We start from the raw sequence: 16,800 nt of genomic DNA, 5'->3' as shown, positions 1-16,800 counted from the left end.
GATCTCCTCGAACGTTATTATAATCCTGCTTTTACATGTGTGTATTTTTCCTCTTTTCAGACATTTATAGTATTGAATAAAGGGAAGGCCATTTACAGATTCAACGCCACACCTGCCTTGTACATGTTAAGTCCTTTCAGTATACTTAGAAGAATTTCTATAAAGATTTTGGTTCATTCATATCCTTTTCTTCTTCTACATAATACTTGTTTAAAGCACTTCTTTGAGAAACTCAGTAGTAGCATGAGGCTATTTTAATAGTTGGATGTGGTTTTATTTTTTCTTAATTTCACCATTGAAGTGAACACAAAATGTTTTGATGAAATCACTTGGTTGAACTTCAGTAGAAGTAGAATTCTGTGGTCAAGATCCAACATCATGCCAGCAGACACAATGGGACTTACCCTTCCTCTGCTCTCCCTTTGCAGCCTCCCAATCTGCTCTGGAGTGTGTCCCAATCCCCTGCAACAGGTTTTGGAGGTGCACAGGTCTATAGGTGATAGGAGAGGAATGGGAAGTTCATTGCACAAGTGGGATGCCACAATTACAATACAACACCCTAAATAAACTAGCAGCACATAATTCATGCTATATTATGATGTTAAACGTTTTCATCTTGGATTTATAGATATTGCTTGGATGGAATTTATGAATTCATATTCACTTAGAAGCCTGTTTCATAAGAAATTATATGCATTTGTGTGATCTAACTTATCTAGCATTTGTCATGCGTTCCTTGACTTAAGCCAACATTATTCGGCATCTTCATCATGTTCACTATTCTGACAAACTGCGTGTTTATGACCTTGAAAGATCCTCCTGAGTGGTCAAAGGCTGTAGAGTAAGTGCATTCTTTGTTTTCTTCCCAGTGACATTTGGTTGAATATGCTCTGCATAGCACTATGGGGTTGAATCTGGTGAAGGAACTTCTTGAGCCAAATGACTTCCACCCGTGCAACAGAACTTTCCCTCCCTCTCATCACATGTGTGCTCCCACCACCACCACCCAGTATCCCCTTCAGAGACCTGGGGGGACGGGAGCAATAGCAGATTTTTAGGGTTCTGCGGAACACACGAGAGAGGAAAGAATGTTCTGTTACACCAGGGGAAGTCATTCCACTTGCGCCATGACTGAATTAGGTTCAACCCATGGCATTGTTTTAAAAGGTATACAGTGGTACCTCGGGTTACAAACACCTCAGTTTACAAACACTTCTGGTTACAGACTCCGCTAACACGGAAGTAGTACCTCGGGTTAAGAACTTTGCCCCAGGATGAGAACAGAAATTGTGTGTCAGTGGTGCAGCGGCAGCTGGAGGCCCCATTAGCGATAGCATGCCTCTAGTTAAGAACAGTTTCAGGTTAAGAACAGACCTCCGGAACGAATCAAGTTCTTAACCCGAGGTACCACTGTACATTCCTGAAATTAATTCTGGAGTCCATTAGATTGAAAAGTAGATGTAAGACTCATCAGCAGAGCAGCTGAAACAGTCTGTGAGAATTAATGAGGTCACGGGAAAAGAGTGAAGAGGAAAGGAGATGGATGGATGCTTTAGTTGATATTCCTGCATTGCAGGGGGTTGGACTAGATTGCCCGCAGGGTCCTTTCCAGATCCACAGTCCTTTGATTCTATTAGTGTACTGAGAACCAAGTCCTATAGAACCCCACAGAGAACAGTAGAGATGAGGGGATGTTGGTGAAGCAAAAATGCACTTGCAGAATTTGGTAACAATATATTGAAGCATGAAGGATTTCGGTCTCTTGTATCACCATTTGTCCTTCTTTCAGACTTCCTCATTATGTATCAGGCTCTTTTCCCTGCACTCAGCTAAAGGGAAGTAATAATCTTCCCTTTATTGAATACTTGGGCACATTGAATCTGAACTCCTGAACCTCTGATCACATTTATAAACTTCCCCAGCATTGTACCTTAATTTCTGACTTCTACCTCTCTGGCCACCAATGCTTAATGAGGACTTAATGATGCCTTAAGAACTGCATCCTCCTCTTCCTCCTCCTCATTATATCCTGCTCCCCCCCCCCCCCCGCAAGACTGGGACTGTCTGCACTTCTGCAGTAATGAAAGTTTCCCATTAAAAAAAATTGATATATTTTATGAGTAATATCTTCATTTTAATGACAACACAGATATAGAAAGAAAATGGGTGTGCGAGAAAGAAAAGCAGATATGGCCAATGAAGAGCATCAGATTCGTGTAATGGGCTGCTACGAGCGCCTCTCTAATAATTGTGAAGAAGAAAAAATATAATTCTTAAAAAATAAATGAACAAATATTTATAATTTGTGATCTAGCCTATAGATTGAAAAGTTTGCTTGGATTTTTTTTCTCTCTCCCCTGTAGATACACATTCACTGGAATTTATACATTTGAATCCCTCGTTAAAATTTTTGCAAGAGGTTTCTGTATAGGTAGTTTTACTTTCCTCCGAGACCCCTGGAACTGGCTGGATTTCCTTGTCATTTCATTTGCGTAAGTATCCAGCATTTTCCTAGTGTGCCATCTGAGTAGACTTTACAGAAATGAGTTCCACTTGTGTGAGTCACAGCTTTAACAGATACAGTCAAAACTAGGTTCAAACGCCTCCATTTTGGAACATTTCAGTTCCCAAACGCCGAAAACCCAGAAGTAAGTGCTCCGGTTTTCAAACATTTTTCAGAAGCCAAATGTCTGACGCGGTTTCCACTTGAGTGCAGGAAGCTCCTGCAGCCAATCAGAAGCTGCGCCTTGGTTGTTGAACATTTCGGAAGCTGAACGGGCTTCCAGAATGGATTACGTTCGACAACCGAGGTTTGACTGTATCAGTATTTGAATTGTTATGAAATAGTGCAAAAAATAATACATTTTGGGGAAACAAATTACAAATCTTGTCTTTAGATTTGAGTAATTTATGTTTAAAATTGGCATAGTTCCTCTTGTTGAAACAATTCAACAGTTGACAGTAGTAGGCATACTCTAATGTTGCTCCTAGGATAATCCTTTAAATGCTTTCATTATTATTATTATTTTAAAAATAAGTATGTGGCAAGCCTTTCTGGTTTCAGAGATAAGCTTTTAAAAGTGATCCATATTTTGGCAAATAGCAAGACTGTGGTGTATTCCCAACATGATACTTGGTGCTGAATTTCCCACCCTAGTTTTAGGGTCTTGTGGGTAAGGTAGGAAAATATAAAAAGAAGGAATGCAATGGTTTTGAGCCTATGCATGCTTACCTGGGATTAAGCTCCATTGAATACAGCGGGTCTTCATCTCAGGTATATGTGCCCAGGATTGCATTGAAGGCAAACACAGGGCGGGGGGGGGGGGCGACAACTTGTTTAATTGTAAAAAAAAAAAAAGTAGCTTAAATAAATCTTTAGGTAAGTGGCGTAAAATCTGCCTCGATGCTGAACAACTGTGATTTGATTCTACAGGTATATAACAGAATTTGTAGACCTAGGCAAAGTTTCAGCTCTTCGAGCTTTCAGAGTGTTGAGAGCTTTGAAAACTATTTCTGTAATCCCAGGTAAGAAGTGAGTGGTGTAAGGTGTTAGGTCCCTTGTGCCTCCCAACTGTTCCTTTTTATCCTGTCATTGTGTTTGTGTGTGAACTCCCCTATTGCAGATATGTGACAGAGTTTGTGGACCTGGGGAATGTCTCAGCGTTGAGAACATTCAGGGTTCTCCGGGCATTGAAAACAATATCAGTCATCCCAGGTGAGAGCTAGGTTAAACATGGAGGCTGACTTGTAGATTTGCCACAGCTGCAAGTCACGCGACTTTGCACAAGCTTTGCTGCTAACCATGTATGGTTGTTGTTTTAAGGAATGTAGATTTTTAGATGCTACCGAAAAAAATAATTCAATTTTTTTTTTTAAAAAAAAAGCAAGTCAGCCTTTGAGTTTAACATATTCTTGCATGAGACAGTATACAGAGTTTGTATTTTGCATATTAAAATACTAAATTTTCTCTCCCACACCAATATGAAAAGTAGTTGCAGCTTTCATATTAAGATAAACCTTGCCGTTTATTGAAATAATTTGGGATGGAAAATTTCAGCATTTGGAAAGCTGAATCACTAGTAGAAATTAAGCCAATATGGTGATAAAGAATAGCATGAGCATTGCATGAAGTATTGCTTTAAAAAAATACCTTTCCTCAGCAAACTATCTTATGGGTTGAAAGGATGTGTGCTTCATGAGCGAAAAAATGTACAATCAGTACCTTTTTTCTTTACATGAGATTGATACAAAGCATGAATAACCATGTCACCAGCTTTTAAATGGCTAGTATAGACTGTGTGCTTTTCATTTCCATTTGCAATTTTACATTCGGAATCATTTTTCATGAGGTAAAGGGGCTTTCTCTTTTTACCTCATGACAAAAATGATAGCTTCTTTCATCTAGGAGCTGCCTGCATGACATTTTTAAATTTCAGCAGCTGTACAACCATATTTAACTACTCAACACCTAAAACAATGAGTTGGATATTGTGATTCCACATTCTTCTCTCCTTTTAGGTCTGAAGACCATTGTGGGGGCCCTAATTCAGTCAGTGAAGAAACTCTCAGATGTCATGATCCTGACCGTGTTCTGCCTGAGTGTATTTGCACTAATAGGGTTGCAACTGTTCATGGGCCACCTGAGGCAAAAATGTTTGCTTTGGCCCCTAAGTAACGATTCAGCTGAAGAACCGTACTTTGCACAATACTACAATGCAGGAATAATCGACTGGGATAAATACATTGGCGACACAGGTGAGGTTTACTGAAAGGGCCTCTGTGGTCCAGTGCGGACACCTGGATACAAACCGAGGCACTGCCGTGAATGCAGACAACTTGCATTCTTGGGCAAGTCATAACAGGCATCATTCAGAAATTAAGAGCTCAGCAGGAGGAACTGCTGAGATTTCAGAGAACCAACCTCACTTAGAAACAGGATAACTAGGTGCAGCCTGTGAATTCTCCTTTAGGCTGGCCATCTGGGTAGCATTGTTAGGCACCTGCCAGGAGGACTCAAGCCCTAACAGGTGGCTTATTGCTTCCTTCTGGAACTTTCTACCCCTGCTGTTGAAACTCCTTTTCTTTTCTGTGAATCTGCTCTCTGTATCTGTCCGTCATATCTAGTATTTCTATACCACCGTCTCATAAAATATCAAGGCGGTGTACCGCCTTAAAACTGGTAAAACACCATCAAAACATTTGCAGCACCTTTAAGCTGGCAAACAGTGTCAGCAGTGAAGAGAAGGATCAGCAGCCTCCCCTGACCTGGCACTTTCCCCCTGGGTAACACCACTGCATGGATCTTGCCAAAACTCACTCATATCCCTCACCCTCACCCCCAGCTGCAAAAAAGACCTAGAGCCAGCACTGCTTTGTTCATTTGGTGCTTGGGCCCAAAATAAGATGTATACTGCCTGGGTTCAGTGCCTTGCCTTGCAACAAATGCTAAGAAACTGCTTTTACTAGCTTAGGAATCCTTTTTTGATTACTGGGTAGCAGAGCTCCGAATACTGACATCTCAAGTGTGGGGGACATATACATGGGGCTTCCCTTGTGCTTGATCTGGAAGCTGCTGTTGGTGAAGAGTGTTGCAGCATGATTGCTGACAGGAGTGAGACCCAGCCAGAGTATATATCACCTCTGCTGAAGAGACCTGCACAGGATGCCGATTTGCTACTGGGTAGAGTTTGAGCTGTAACTAATTAGTATTTAAAGCCCTTAACGAGTTGGGGCCAGTTTACTTGCGAGATTGCTTTGCCCCATTTATGCCCATTCAGCCACTTCGATCTGCAGAACTGGCACCATTATCGGTGCCATATAGTAAGTACACTGTTTCACGTTTGTAAGAAACCGATCTTCTTAGCATGGCAGCATCCACACTTTGGAACTCCTTGCCTGTTGACACCAGACAGACACCTGGGGCCGGCAGGACCCCAGGTGAGCGCTGCTTAAATGGCCATGGGGGCAGACTGGAGGGAAGGCTTCCTCCTCCGTCGGCTCTGCCCCATGGTCCAGCTCATGTCCTAGCCTGCATCCCCATTTGCCAATCTGAGATGCAGGCTAGGATCCGGCCTCTGATACGCCCACGCCCCCTATCTGGATGGGGCTCTGAGGATGCTACCCCCCTCGCCGGGGCCTTGGAGGAGCCTCTGCCGTCCCACAATGCCGCCACACCTGAAAAAGGTGTGAGCAGACTTGCGCAAGCTTTTACACTGGATTATCATTTTAAAGCAATCGTTTGAATGAAAGCTGAAGGTAACACATTTCTCTCCCCCCCCCTTTCCTTCCTTCTTAGAGCAAACAAAACATTTCTATACTTTGGAAGGATCACCAGATCCCTTGCTTTGTGGTAACGGCACAGATGCTGGGTAAGCAAGTGTAAAATTGCGTAAGGGGAAGCCACCGCTGATCATGCAAATGAAGCTGGCTAATCTAATGGCATAATTCAGAACCTAAGAGCTGTGAGCCGAATGAGGTTAATGGAATTGGGTTTCTCTGCTGTCTCTTTCCCCCCAGAGCCCTTCTCTTCCACACCCCAAACAGCCACTTTTGGGGATTGGGTGGGAATACATTAAAATAGCATGGAGCATGGCAGCTGGAGGGAGGAATCTGTCCCCCCCCCCCATTGTGGGAGGGTGACTCAAGCCATTGGTAATGTTTGGGTTTAACAAGGACTCAATTTAGCACAAATGTTTATTTCCCACAATTTCTTTGTAGAAATGTATATGAGTCCTGTGATAAGCTATTTTTTACTGTTTATACTCTCAGGAGCCTAGTTCATACTGAACCAGGGTTTGTCCCCCCCTCCCTCCCCCCTTTTTTTTTAAAGAGGAGAGGAGGAGGAGCCCCCAAAGGTGGAATCGACAAAAAAGAGAGGCAAAGTCTCAAACTGATGTTCAGACAATGGAAATGTGCTGTGGTGTGTTCTAAGTGATGCAACATTGCTATTTAGACAGTGGCAGCCTCTGGGGGAAGGGCTGCAGCTTGGTGACAGGGCATCTGCCTTGCAGGTAGAAGGTCTCCGCTTCAATCCCTGGCATCTCCAGGGTGCTGGGGCAGGACCTGTCTGAAACCCTGAAGAGCGGCTGCCACTCAGTGTAGACAGTTCTGAGCTAGATGTATCAGAACTTCCTATGTTCCCAGCTTCTTAGGTTCCCAACCCATCCAAAAGAATTAGAAATACCACACACCATAGCGCATCTCTATTCAGCAAGCATCAGTTGTGGTTTTGAGCTGGGGTTTTTTACTATACTTTTGCCCTTTTCTTTCAGACACTTAAAATCGACTAACATGGCCCGTTCTATATGCATATATTTGACGTAGTAGTAGCAGCAGCAGCAGATATGGATAGTTCATCTGTTTCACATGTGTTCATTCACAAGTCTCTCCCAGCCTGCTACTGCATTAATCTGTTAACATCTTTTTAAAAAAGAAAACCCATACTAAAATCCATATTTAAAGATGTACCTTGTCACAAAATATGCAGTTAAATATGCATTTTACACGTTTCTAAATTACGTTATGCTAAAATACACATTTTTTATGCATCTTGGTGCTTTATTTTTCTTTTTACTGAGAACTCTATTACAGTGACCACTCCCCACCTCAAATGGGGGGGTGCTTTTTGCGGGGGGCACAGCCACCTGATACTACATGATCCCCAGCAGTTCAGCCTGGCCCCGCCTCCCCAAGCTGGATACCTGGAGGTTCCCATCTAACCTCAGACAGTAGCCAATCCCAGCTGGGGAGGTGTTGCTAGGGGAGTTGACCAGGTAGGGTTAGGACCACCCTGCACACACAATAGAGGGTGGAAAATTGAAAGCAGTGGATTTTATGAAATTCTCCTCCATCCCTAGTTAGTAGGTGGAATGTCAATTTAGGTACAGAAACAAGTCATCTTTCCCCCCTCCCCCTCCATTGCTTTCTTTCACAGCCAGTGCCCAGAAGGATATATATGTGTAAAAGCTGGTCGAAACCCCAACTATGGCTACACAAGCTTTGATACCTTCAGCTGGGCCTTCTTGTCGCTCTTTCGGCTGATGACTCAGGACTACTGGGAAAACCTGTACCAGCTGGTGAGAGGGTCTCAAAACCAAATTCTGTTGATGCCATATGTAAGGGGAAAGCCTAATACTACCCATCCTTTCCATCCCTATGAGAAGGGCCATAGCACAGTGGTAGACCATCTGTTTTGCATGCAGAAGGTCCCTGGTCCAATCTGCAACATCTACATGTAGGGCTGAGAAAGATGCACACCCACACCCTGCCTGAAACATTGGAGATCCACCGCCAGTCAGTGTGGACAATGAGCTTAAAAGGACAATGGTCTGACTCAGAAGATGGCTGCTCTCTACAGTGGCGTAGTGTGGGTTGCCAGCACCCGGGGCCACGTGGATGGGGGTGGGAGGGAGGAAAATAGAGTACACATGCACATTCAGCTGCCCCCTAAGGCATCTGCATCACCCAGGAGTTTGCAGCTGCAGTGATAAGAAAAGAAGAGTCGCTCCATTGTCTGGAGAGGTCACTTCCTGGTTCGCATGGAGAAGTCATTTTCAACGGAGCCCAGAAACGGAGGCACACAGCTGTATTGAGGCAGCATCAGGTGTTGAAATTTTGTGGCCCTAACAATTTTGTGCTTGGGGCAACCATCCATGTGTCCCCCCCCCCTGCCCTGCCCCACGCTATGCCACTGTCTCTCTATGTTCCTGCCTCTATGAAATGCTTACTCAACTAAAAACAGCAATGACAAATTGCTGCATTTGAAAGCCAGTTTTATTTTCCAAGAGAAAGGGCTGAACCTCACAGACTGCACAGGAAATGTTGGACTTGTCAATGGAAGTTGTAAATGAAATGTAATTCTGAAATGTTATTCAAAGCATCTGTGCTGTATTGCAAACATATTACAAATACTCCCACCACATAAGTGTTTCTGAACAGTTGGGTTGGTTCTGGTGTAGCCCGTCCAAGAAAGATGGAAGAGCTACTTTTGTTTGCAGAAAGGGCTGCAATCTAGTGTAGGTTCTAGTCTGCGGAAGGGGAAGAGAGGCATTCTCCCCCTGATTTCTCCTCCTCCCCACTTCCACAATATTCCATAGGGTTGTACAACTCTTAAGAGCAGATTTCAGGGGAGGTGCTTGGTAACTTACTTAAGTAACATCACAATCCTAACCATGCCTATTCAGAAGACAGCCCTGTTGAATTCAGTGGGGCTTACTCCCAGATAAGCAGGGTTAGCCTTGCTGCCTTCATACCTTAAGTCCATTGAGTCTAATCTGAGTGTGGCATAGTCACTCATACTTGTAAGTTTCAGTTGTCCTTACTGATCCAATAACCTACATTGCCTATGATTTCCCCAGACTCTGCGTGCTGCTGGCAAAACGTACATGATCTTTTTTGTCCTGGTGATTTTCCTGGGCTCTTTCTACCTGATCAACCTGATCCTGGCCGTTGTTGCCATGGCCTATGAAGAGCAGAACCAAGCCACCATGGAAGAAGCAGAGAGGAAGGAGGCCGAATATCAGCAGATGCTGGAACAACTAAAAAGGCAACAAGAAGAAGCCCAGGTACTGGAAACTTTTGCGCTAGTAGAGCATTTCCCCACAAATTTGAGAACAGAAGGCGTAACTACCCAGAGATTCCTTGCAGAAGTTCCATTGTGTACTTGGGCAAAAGGCAACATGTGCAAATGAGTTCATGCATGCAACTTAACTGAAGAAGACGAAAATGTTTTACGAAAATATATATGAATGGATAACCCTAACAGCAGGTAGACAGCAGTTGCACAAAGCTCTGCTGATTTTCAGTGGGACTTATGTGGGATTCCTGTGCAGTGGGATTCCAGTGCAGATTTCCAGTGGGACTTTGCAGTGGGATTCCAGTGCAATGCTAAGTAAACTCTCTACTAGTAGAGTGTACAATTTGGAAAAATGGAAGTTAATGGTGTAAGCTCAGAAACAACAGTGTGTCTTCTGCCACCGTAAATACTTGACAATTTCACTGTGGCACACCTGCAGTAATAGCCTCCCTACAGAATTGTCCCTGCTACTTACTAGAAGAGAGAGAGTCAGTGTGGGTGCACTGGTGGGAGCACTGGATTGGCTCCACCGATGTGCCCCCAAATTGTTGCTATCTCTGCCCTCTCAGTGAATGGCAACGATGCCACCAGGAGGTTATTGCTGCCCTGCTGCCCCACTGGGTGAGCTGCTCCTGCATTGCGTATAGGCAGACACTTAGAGTTAATAATTTGGATACATATATTAGATGTGTTTTTCAACAGAAAATATATTTCTACACCTCAACATGCAAATGAATATTGGCAAGTGAATATTCTTCAGCGGACCTCTGTGAATTTCTCAGGGTGTTAATTTCTTTTAGGGTGATTCTGACAGCAGCAAATTTGAACCTCTTTTGGGACAATAAACAATGAACCAGCTTCATTTGTCATTCATATATATGTGTGTATATGTTTGTGTGTGTGTGTGTGTGTGTGTGTGTGTGTGTGCGTACTGTATATATGTGAGAGAGAAGTGTGGGTTTTAGAAAACTGAACGAGAACTCTCACCGATCAAATAATGATTCAGGAAAAGATGCAAATTATTTTTGCATCTTTTTTTATTTAATTATTATTAAGTGTAAGGTTTATGGAACAGGGAAGTTTTCAATGTTTGATGTTTTATGATGCTTTGATATTGGTTGGAGGCCTCCCAGAGTGGGGCAACCCAGTTAGGTGGGCAGTGTACAAATAATAACATTATTAATATTATTTCTGACACGAAAAGTGGAACAGTCCTTACACATTGTGCTTTCAGTGCACTAGGGCCAGTGGACTGCAGCATTGTGTAGAGCAGGAGCAGCTGGATTTTGCTGGACTCTAACTCCCATCAGCTCCCAGCATGGCCAGTGGTCAGGGAGATGGGGATTTTAGTTCAACAACATCTGGAGGGCAACATGCTGTCTACCCTGGTATAAAAAGGAAACAATCCACCAGCATACTATCTTCAGAGAATATATTACATTGGTGCATACAAAAAAATACTCCATGAACAATAAATATATACCCCCAAGCATGCTGGCTCCTCCTTCCAGATCCTTAGTTGGAAGCTATTTTGTTAATACTTTGGCAGAGGAAACCACCCATCTTCTTGTATTCTTGAAGCATCCAGAAATAGTTCTACAATAACCATGTGGTAGTTGCAAGTCTTCATCGGCAGAGCTATGACAAGCTTGACCTCTCTTTATACAACAGGCAATAGCAGCCGCAGCCGCTTACAAAGACTTTAAGGATGATGGCGCACTTGGAAGACTTTCCCAGACTTCTTCAGAAATGTCGAGGCTGAGCTCCAAAAGCGCTAAAGAAAGAAGGAACCGGAGGAAGAAGAGACGGCAGAGAGAGCTGTCTGTAGGAGACGAGAAAGCCAACGGCAAAAAGTTTCCAAAATCTGAGTCTGATAGCAGCATCAAAAAGAAGGGGTTTCAGTTTTCCCTGGAAGGAAACAGGCTCACGTATGAAAACAGGGTCACCTCTCCATACCAGGTACATTGTGGCACTAGCTGTGCTATTGCAAAATGTTCAACTTTCAGGCGGGCTCTGGGTAATGGGACCAATCTGTTTTAGGCTTGACGTTTCACGCCAAGAGTGGGCAACCTGTAGCTGTTGTTGGACCGCAACTCCCATCATCTCTGACCATTGGCTATGCTGGCAGGAGTTGGGAGTCCAGCAGCATGTACAAGGGAGGAGGAAGAAGGCAAAGCCATGGGAAGAAGTGCAAAAGCACCAAGACCTTCTACCAATCTCTTCTGTTCCACAGGTTTCAGGGATTGTGTGTTCAGACCTTTAAACCTCCCCCTTAAATAAATTCAGACAAGACACAAATTTTGGTTTGGTTTTTGGCAGAATTTAGGCCACAACTTTATTGATTACAGCAAGTGAGTGGTCGCACAGGCTCTGGTTCGACTAGCTCCCTGCACCGTTGCAGGCAGCACTGACCCAAGGCACCAGCATAGGTCAGCCTAGGGTGAACACCTGGATAAGCAGAAAGCCAGGAACAGGCTATCTCCGCCACCCAAATGCCCCCCTGGACTCAGGCACAGGCACAACCCCCTCACAGGGGTTGACCAAACCATTGAGTCCCTGGATTCCTTTAACGGAATACCCTTCACATAGGGATGGCGAGAGCGTTCTCCCATCCCTATCACCTGAACCAGAGCCTATCCGCAACCTTACAAGTTGTGACGATTTGCTACGCGGCAGGCAAAACCCAAATGGCACCAGCCAATCGGCCATGGGGAAAATTCCTGCTGTGCCCCTGTCCCAACGACAGATGACACATGACGGCATAGCAAGGTCAAGCGCGCAGCCCTAAAAACAGAGAGAGGTGGGCGGGTGTTTCGATGCATGCACCGAAAGAGGAAGCTCTGGGTCCCGTGCATGGGTATATATAGGTCCCTTGATCCGTTTAGCTTGTGTCCCATTGGCCTGATTGAACCCAGCATCAAGGGGACCTACCAATTGGGTGTTGTGGCTATTCAATCAACCCACCCACAACACAGGGTTTGGTTGCCAGGTCTCACCACAACATGTGCCCTCTTTAAGGGAGGACCCGATTTAGTATCATCTGAATCTATTAGATAATCTTTTTGGGTTTAGTAGAGAAGTAAGTGGTGAAGCCCAGGCCTTGACACCTTTTAATTGCTTGATGTTTAAGCAAAGAAAAAGAAGCAGGGGCAGCGTGCAACTTGGTACATGAGGGCAGCAAGAGGGATGTGTGACACAGAAGAGCAGACTTAGCCCTTCTCATATTTGTTGCTTCTCCCCTACATACCTCTCCCTCAGTGATCCCCCCCCCTTTGACTTTTTATCTTTTGCTTTTTTCATCTTCATTACTTGTTCAGTTGTTTGTGGTGTAGATATTCAGAAAGCAGGCTAGTGCCAACTGAGTAAATTGTATCAGCGTTCAAAATTTGCCAGGCGCATTCTGCACCTCGCTATCAACCACTTTGAGACCAAGTGAAGATGCCCAGGCATTGGGGTGGTGCCCAATGTCCCCACCATCTGGAGGTGCAGGCCTGGGGACCCTTGGATCTTGACTCTTTTCACACACTAGCAACACATCCTGTAGAATTCCATCCATTATATTTTATCTGCACAGTCAGAATGAATTTCAGGAACCAAACAGTCATATTGAAAAGTACGACTTTTGAACCAGTCTGCCCCCCAAATAGCAACTTGGCATTCCATTTTGGCGACTGTGACCCTGGTTTAAGGAGCCATTTGGCGCCTAGCTTATATATCTGAGTTTCTAGCACTGGTTATTGTATTGAACCTATTTTGAAAAATACGTTCGCTTTCATAACATAAATGCTTAACTGAAGAGGAATGAATATTGCTGTTGTCATTGTGAGAACAAAGCTGGGGAATGCATATTCTTTTTTAGAGATTGTCTTTTAACTAAATACTATCAAGCTCACTATTTTCCCCACCCCAGTGAATACACACAAAGTTAATATTTTGATAGTTCACCAAAACCTGAAAAACCTTCTGGATCTAGGAAGAGTAATCTGGGTTTTCTTCTTAAAGCAACAGCAGTGAGGATTTAGCTATGGCTTCCTAAGTTTCATCTAACCATTCTGTTTGTATCTCCTTAGTCGATGCTGTTTTCCACAAGACGGAACAGCAGAGCAAGCTTTTCCAGCTTCAGAGGCCCGACCACTGAAGGGGGCTCGGATGCCGATAGCGAACAGAGCACCTTTGACGATAATGGGAGCCGTAGCGGTTCCTACTTCATCCTACGCAGGCACAGCGAGCGGTGTGGAAGTAACATTAGCCAGACCATGTTCCCCGTGTTTCCAGTGAATGGGAAGAGGAACAGCAGCGTGGACTGCAACGGGGTGGTTTCCTTGGTAGGAGGACCCCCAGCGCTCCTCTCGCCCACTGGACAGCTTCTCCCAGAGGTGATAATAGATAAAGCAACTACCGATGACAGTGTAAGGATGTTTTAAGTAGCATAGGCATGGTGGGTCTACAGAATGGAATCCAAGCTGCCTAAATGCATCTGCATCCTGGGGTTGTGGCGGCGGTGGGGAAGCAAGCTTTCATGCTGCAACTCTCCGGGCTTTGAAAACTATGCGACACAGAAAGGAATGGCCCTGCCTCTGCCTGCATGTGCTTTTGCAAACACAGCCCTGAGTCGGGCAGTTTAATATGGCCAAATGTACATTTACTTTGTGCACAGCAAATGCTTGTTCAGTGGCAGAGGCCACTTTCCTTTTGCATTCTCCCTGTTCCTGCACATCCTCTTTCTCTCACTCCATCCTTCTCCCTGATTCTCCTCCTGTTTCACCTGATCTCCTTTGCATTCCCTCACCAAAACCTGTACCATTACCTTCCCCAATTACCCTGAGAACAGTAAAAGAGAAAGGGGCACCTCCCATCACCTTGCAGGCTATGTGGCCTTCCCTAAAGCAGCTCCTCTGTCAGCCTAGCAGGGAAGGACAGGGAGGGAGGCAACAGCCAGTGCCCTGGTTGTTATTTACAGTGGGACCTCGGTTTTCGAACATAATCCGTTCCAGAAACCGTTCAACTTCCAAAACATTGGAAAACCGAGGAGCAATGGGTGGTTGGCAAAATCCATTGAGAAAAAAGAAAAACACATAGCGGAAGCTGTTTGACTTCTGAGGCACATTCAAAAATGGAAGCAATTACTTCCAGGCTTTCTGCGTTCGGCTTCCGAAACAATCGGCTGCCAAGACGCTCGAAAACTGAGGTTCCACTGTATTTATCATATATAAAGCTCCACGTTTATGGATGTGTCTCTCTGTGTGTGCTCCACTGCTGGAGAAAGACCAGACATGATACATAAAGGGGGGAAAGGAACATAGGGAAACTGGACAGCATTTGAAGATGGACATGCAGTTCTCCATTAGTGACCTCGTGGGTGATCATCAGCCCCTGGCATTGCTGCAATCACTTTGTGTTCATTTTGAAGCCTAACGTTGAGGGGAAATGGCATTTTCCAAGCAGTAGAAAATTATTAGGCATGTCTGCGTGGATTTTGAAGCAACAAATATCATCTAGACTTAAAACCTGATAAGGCCCCAGTTTAAAAACTTTGCTCCGCAATGGACTTGCTGGTAGTAGCAGCTGGTGTGGGGGAGGTGGGGCACTGCTGCTATCCTGACACAGCATGCGCATATGGGGTTAGGTGTGGGGAGTGCCAAGCTCTGGAGCCAGTGGCTCTCACCATTATGCCATTACACAGCACTAAGCTCCCCTCCCCTTTTCTCTCCAGTGAGTGCCAGCAACACATTGTACTTGGAAGCCAGGAGACCAGCAGTGCCTCACCTTTGCTGCCTCACCAGCTGCTTCTGCTCACCAGAAAGCCTTTTTGTCTGAGCTCCAGATCCCCATCTGTAAAAATGGGAGCAATTGCTCTTTTTCGTTTAAAAAAAGTGCTTCATTTAGTTGTTTCAGAACCATTCTTTGTAGTCCATAGACACTGATGGAGGACTCCTCACTTACCTATGCATTGTGTTTGAAGATACGTACAACATTTTATCCCACTAATTCGTCCCTGGTTCTGATTGGCGTGGTAAAGCTCAATTAAGTCAGACTTTTATTGCTAATTTATTTAGACAAATGCGACAAGCTCTAAATGAGAGAAATCAGGCATTTAACTTTGCTAGATGTTTTAATAAGGAGAAGCAATCCTGAACGGATTGAAGACCTGAAGGAACACTTGTTCACAAATTGGATGCTGATGAGTGAAATAATTGTTGTTCTCATGTGACCTTTTTTCCTCCTTTTTTCTTTATTGACCCCCATGTGAAAGCTATTTGGATATCTAAGCATAAAAACCTGGGGAGTTCTGAGCTCTGGTTCAAGTTCTTCATGTTTTGAATAACGTACAGTTTCTTCTACCTTCTCCAGGGATGGAGAATCTGTGGCCTCCTAGATATTGTTGAGAGTACAACTCCCATCATCCTTTAACATTGGCCATGTGGGATGGAGCTGATGGAAGTTGTAGTCGCAAGAGCAAAGGCACAGCTCCATTTGTTGAAGGGCTTTTTGATAATAATCAAACAGCCAGGTCAGATGTTTGGCCCAGCAGTACGGTTCTGCTCACAGGCAGAGAGAACACCATACTCAAGAAGTTGTACGTGAGTCAGGAATGTGTGCAATACTCACAATCCTGACACCACTTTGGAGGAGCAGAGGGACATCAGACAGTTCACATCTAAAAAATACCAGGCTAATGCATATGCTCCTTTGCATGATAACAAATGAGAGAGTTCCTGAGATGTGGGTCCGATTCTGCTCACACACATCCATTACACTAAGCCAGATGCCTGAACTGAGCGACTGAAAAGCTGTAAGAGTTCAGCTGGCTCTTTGTGGCGTGTACAAAATACATTCTGCTATTTAAATTATTTCTTTAAAACCAGATATATGAAGCATCTTTTTTTTGGAAGGGCTAGATATTGTAAAAAGTCTGGCATAATAAAGGCAAAACTGCATGTGGCATGAATGCTTTGATATTTTGTGGGGTTACCTTTACAATGTATGCTTCCCTGTATAGTTTATGTTGATAATCTAGCTGCTTTACTCCACTGCAGAGCACTGCTTCTGAAGTAGATAGCAGAAAGAGGAGGTCAAGTTCTTTTCAGATACCAATGGATTTACTGGAAGATCCTGCTATAAGGCAAAGAGCAATGAGTATAGCAAGCATAATCACAAATACCATGGAAGGTAGGTGTGGGTGGGTGTGTGTAAAAGCACTGTGAGAGTTTGGTTCATAAATGAAT

At 44.2% G+C, this 16,800-nt stretch overlaps 1 protein-coding gene across 1 annotated transcript in view; it reads left to right on the top strand.

Moving 5' to 3' along the window:
- Positions 1-640: 640 nt before the first annotated feature.
- The window catches only part of LOC308458319 (sodium channel protein type 2 subunit alpha-like), a 47,197-nt gene continuing 31,037 nt past the window's right edge, over positions 641-16,800 (top strand). The window contains exons 1-10 of the mRNA XM_080973313.1: positions 641-841; positions 2,364-2,492; positions 3,434-3,525; positions 4,519-4,755; positions 6,296-6,368; positions 7,934-8,075; positions 9,357-9,563; positions 11,246-11,533; positions 13,645-13,950; positions 16,612-16,744. Of these exons, the coding sequence (XP_080829439.1) occupies positions 771-841; positions 2,364-2,492; positions 3,434-3,525; positions 4,519-4,755; positions 6,296-6,368; positions 7,934-8,075; positions 9,357-9,563; positions 11,246-11,533; positions 13,645-13,950; positions 16,612-16,744 (1,678 nt within the window). The 5' untranslated portion in view covers positions 641-770. The remainder of the gene's footprint in view (positions 842-2,363; positions 2,493-3,433; positions 3,526-4,518; positions 4,756-6,295; positions 6,369-7,933; positions 8,076-9,356; positions 9,564-11,245; positions 11,534-13,644; positions 13,951-16,611; positions 16,745-16,800) is intronic.

This window comes from Podarcis pityusensis (assembly GCF_964106645.2).
Source record: "Podarcis pityusensis genome assembly, chromosome: 1".
NCBI lineage: Eukaryota > Metazoa > Chordata > Lepidosauria > Squamata > Lacertidae > Podarcis > Podarcis pityusensis.
Note: the sequence above shows the minus strand (reverse complement) of the source record. Positions and strands in the feature narration are given on the sequence as shown.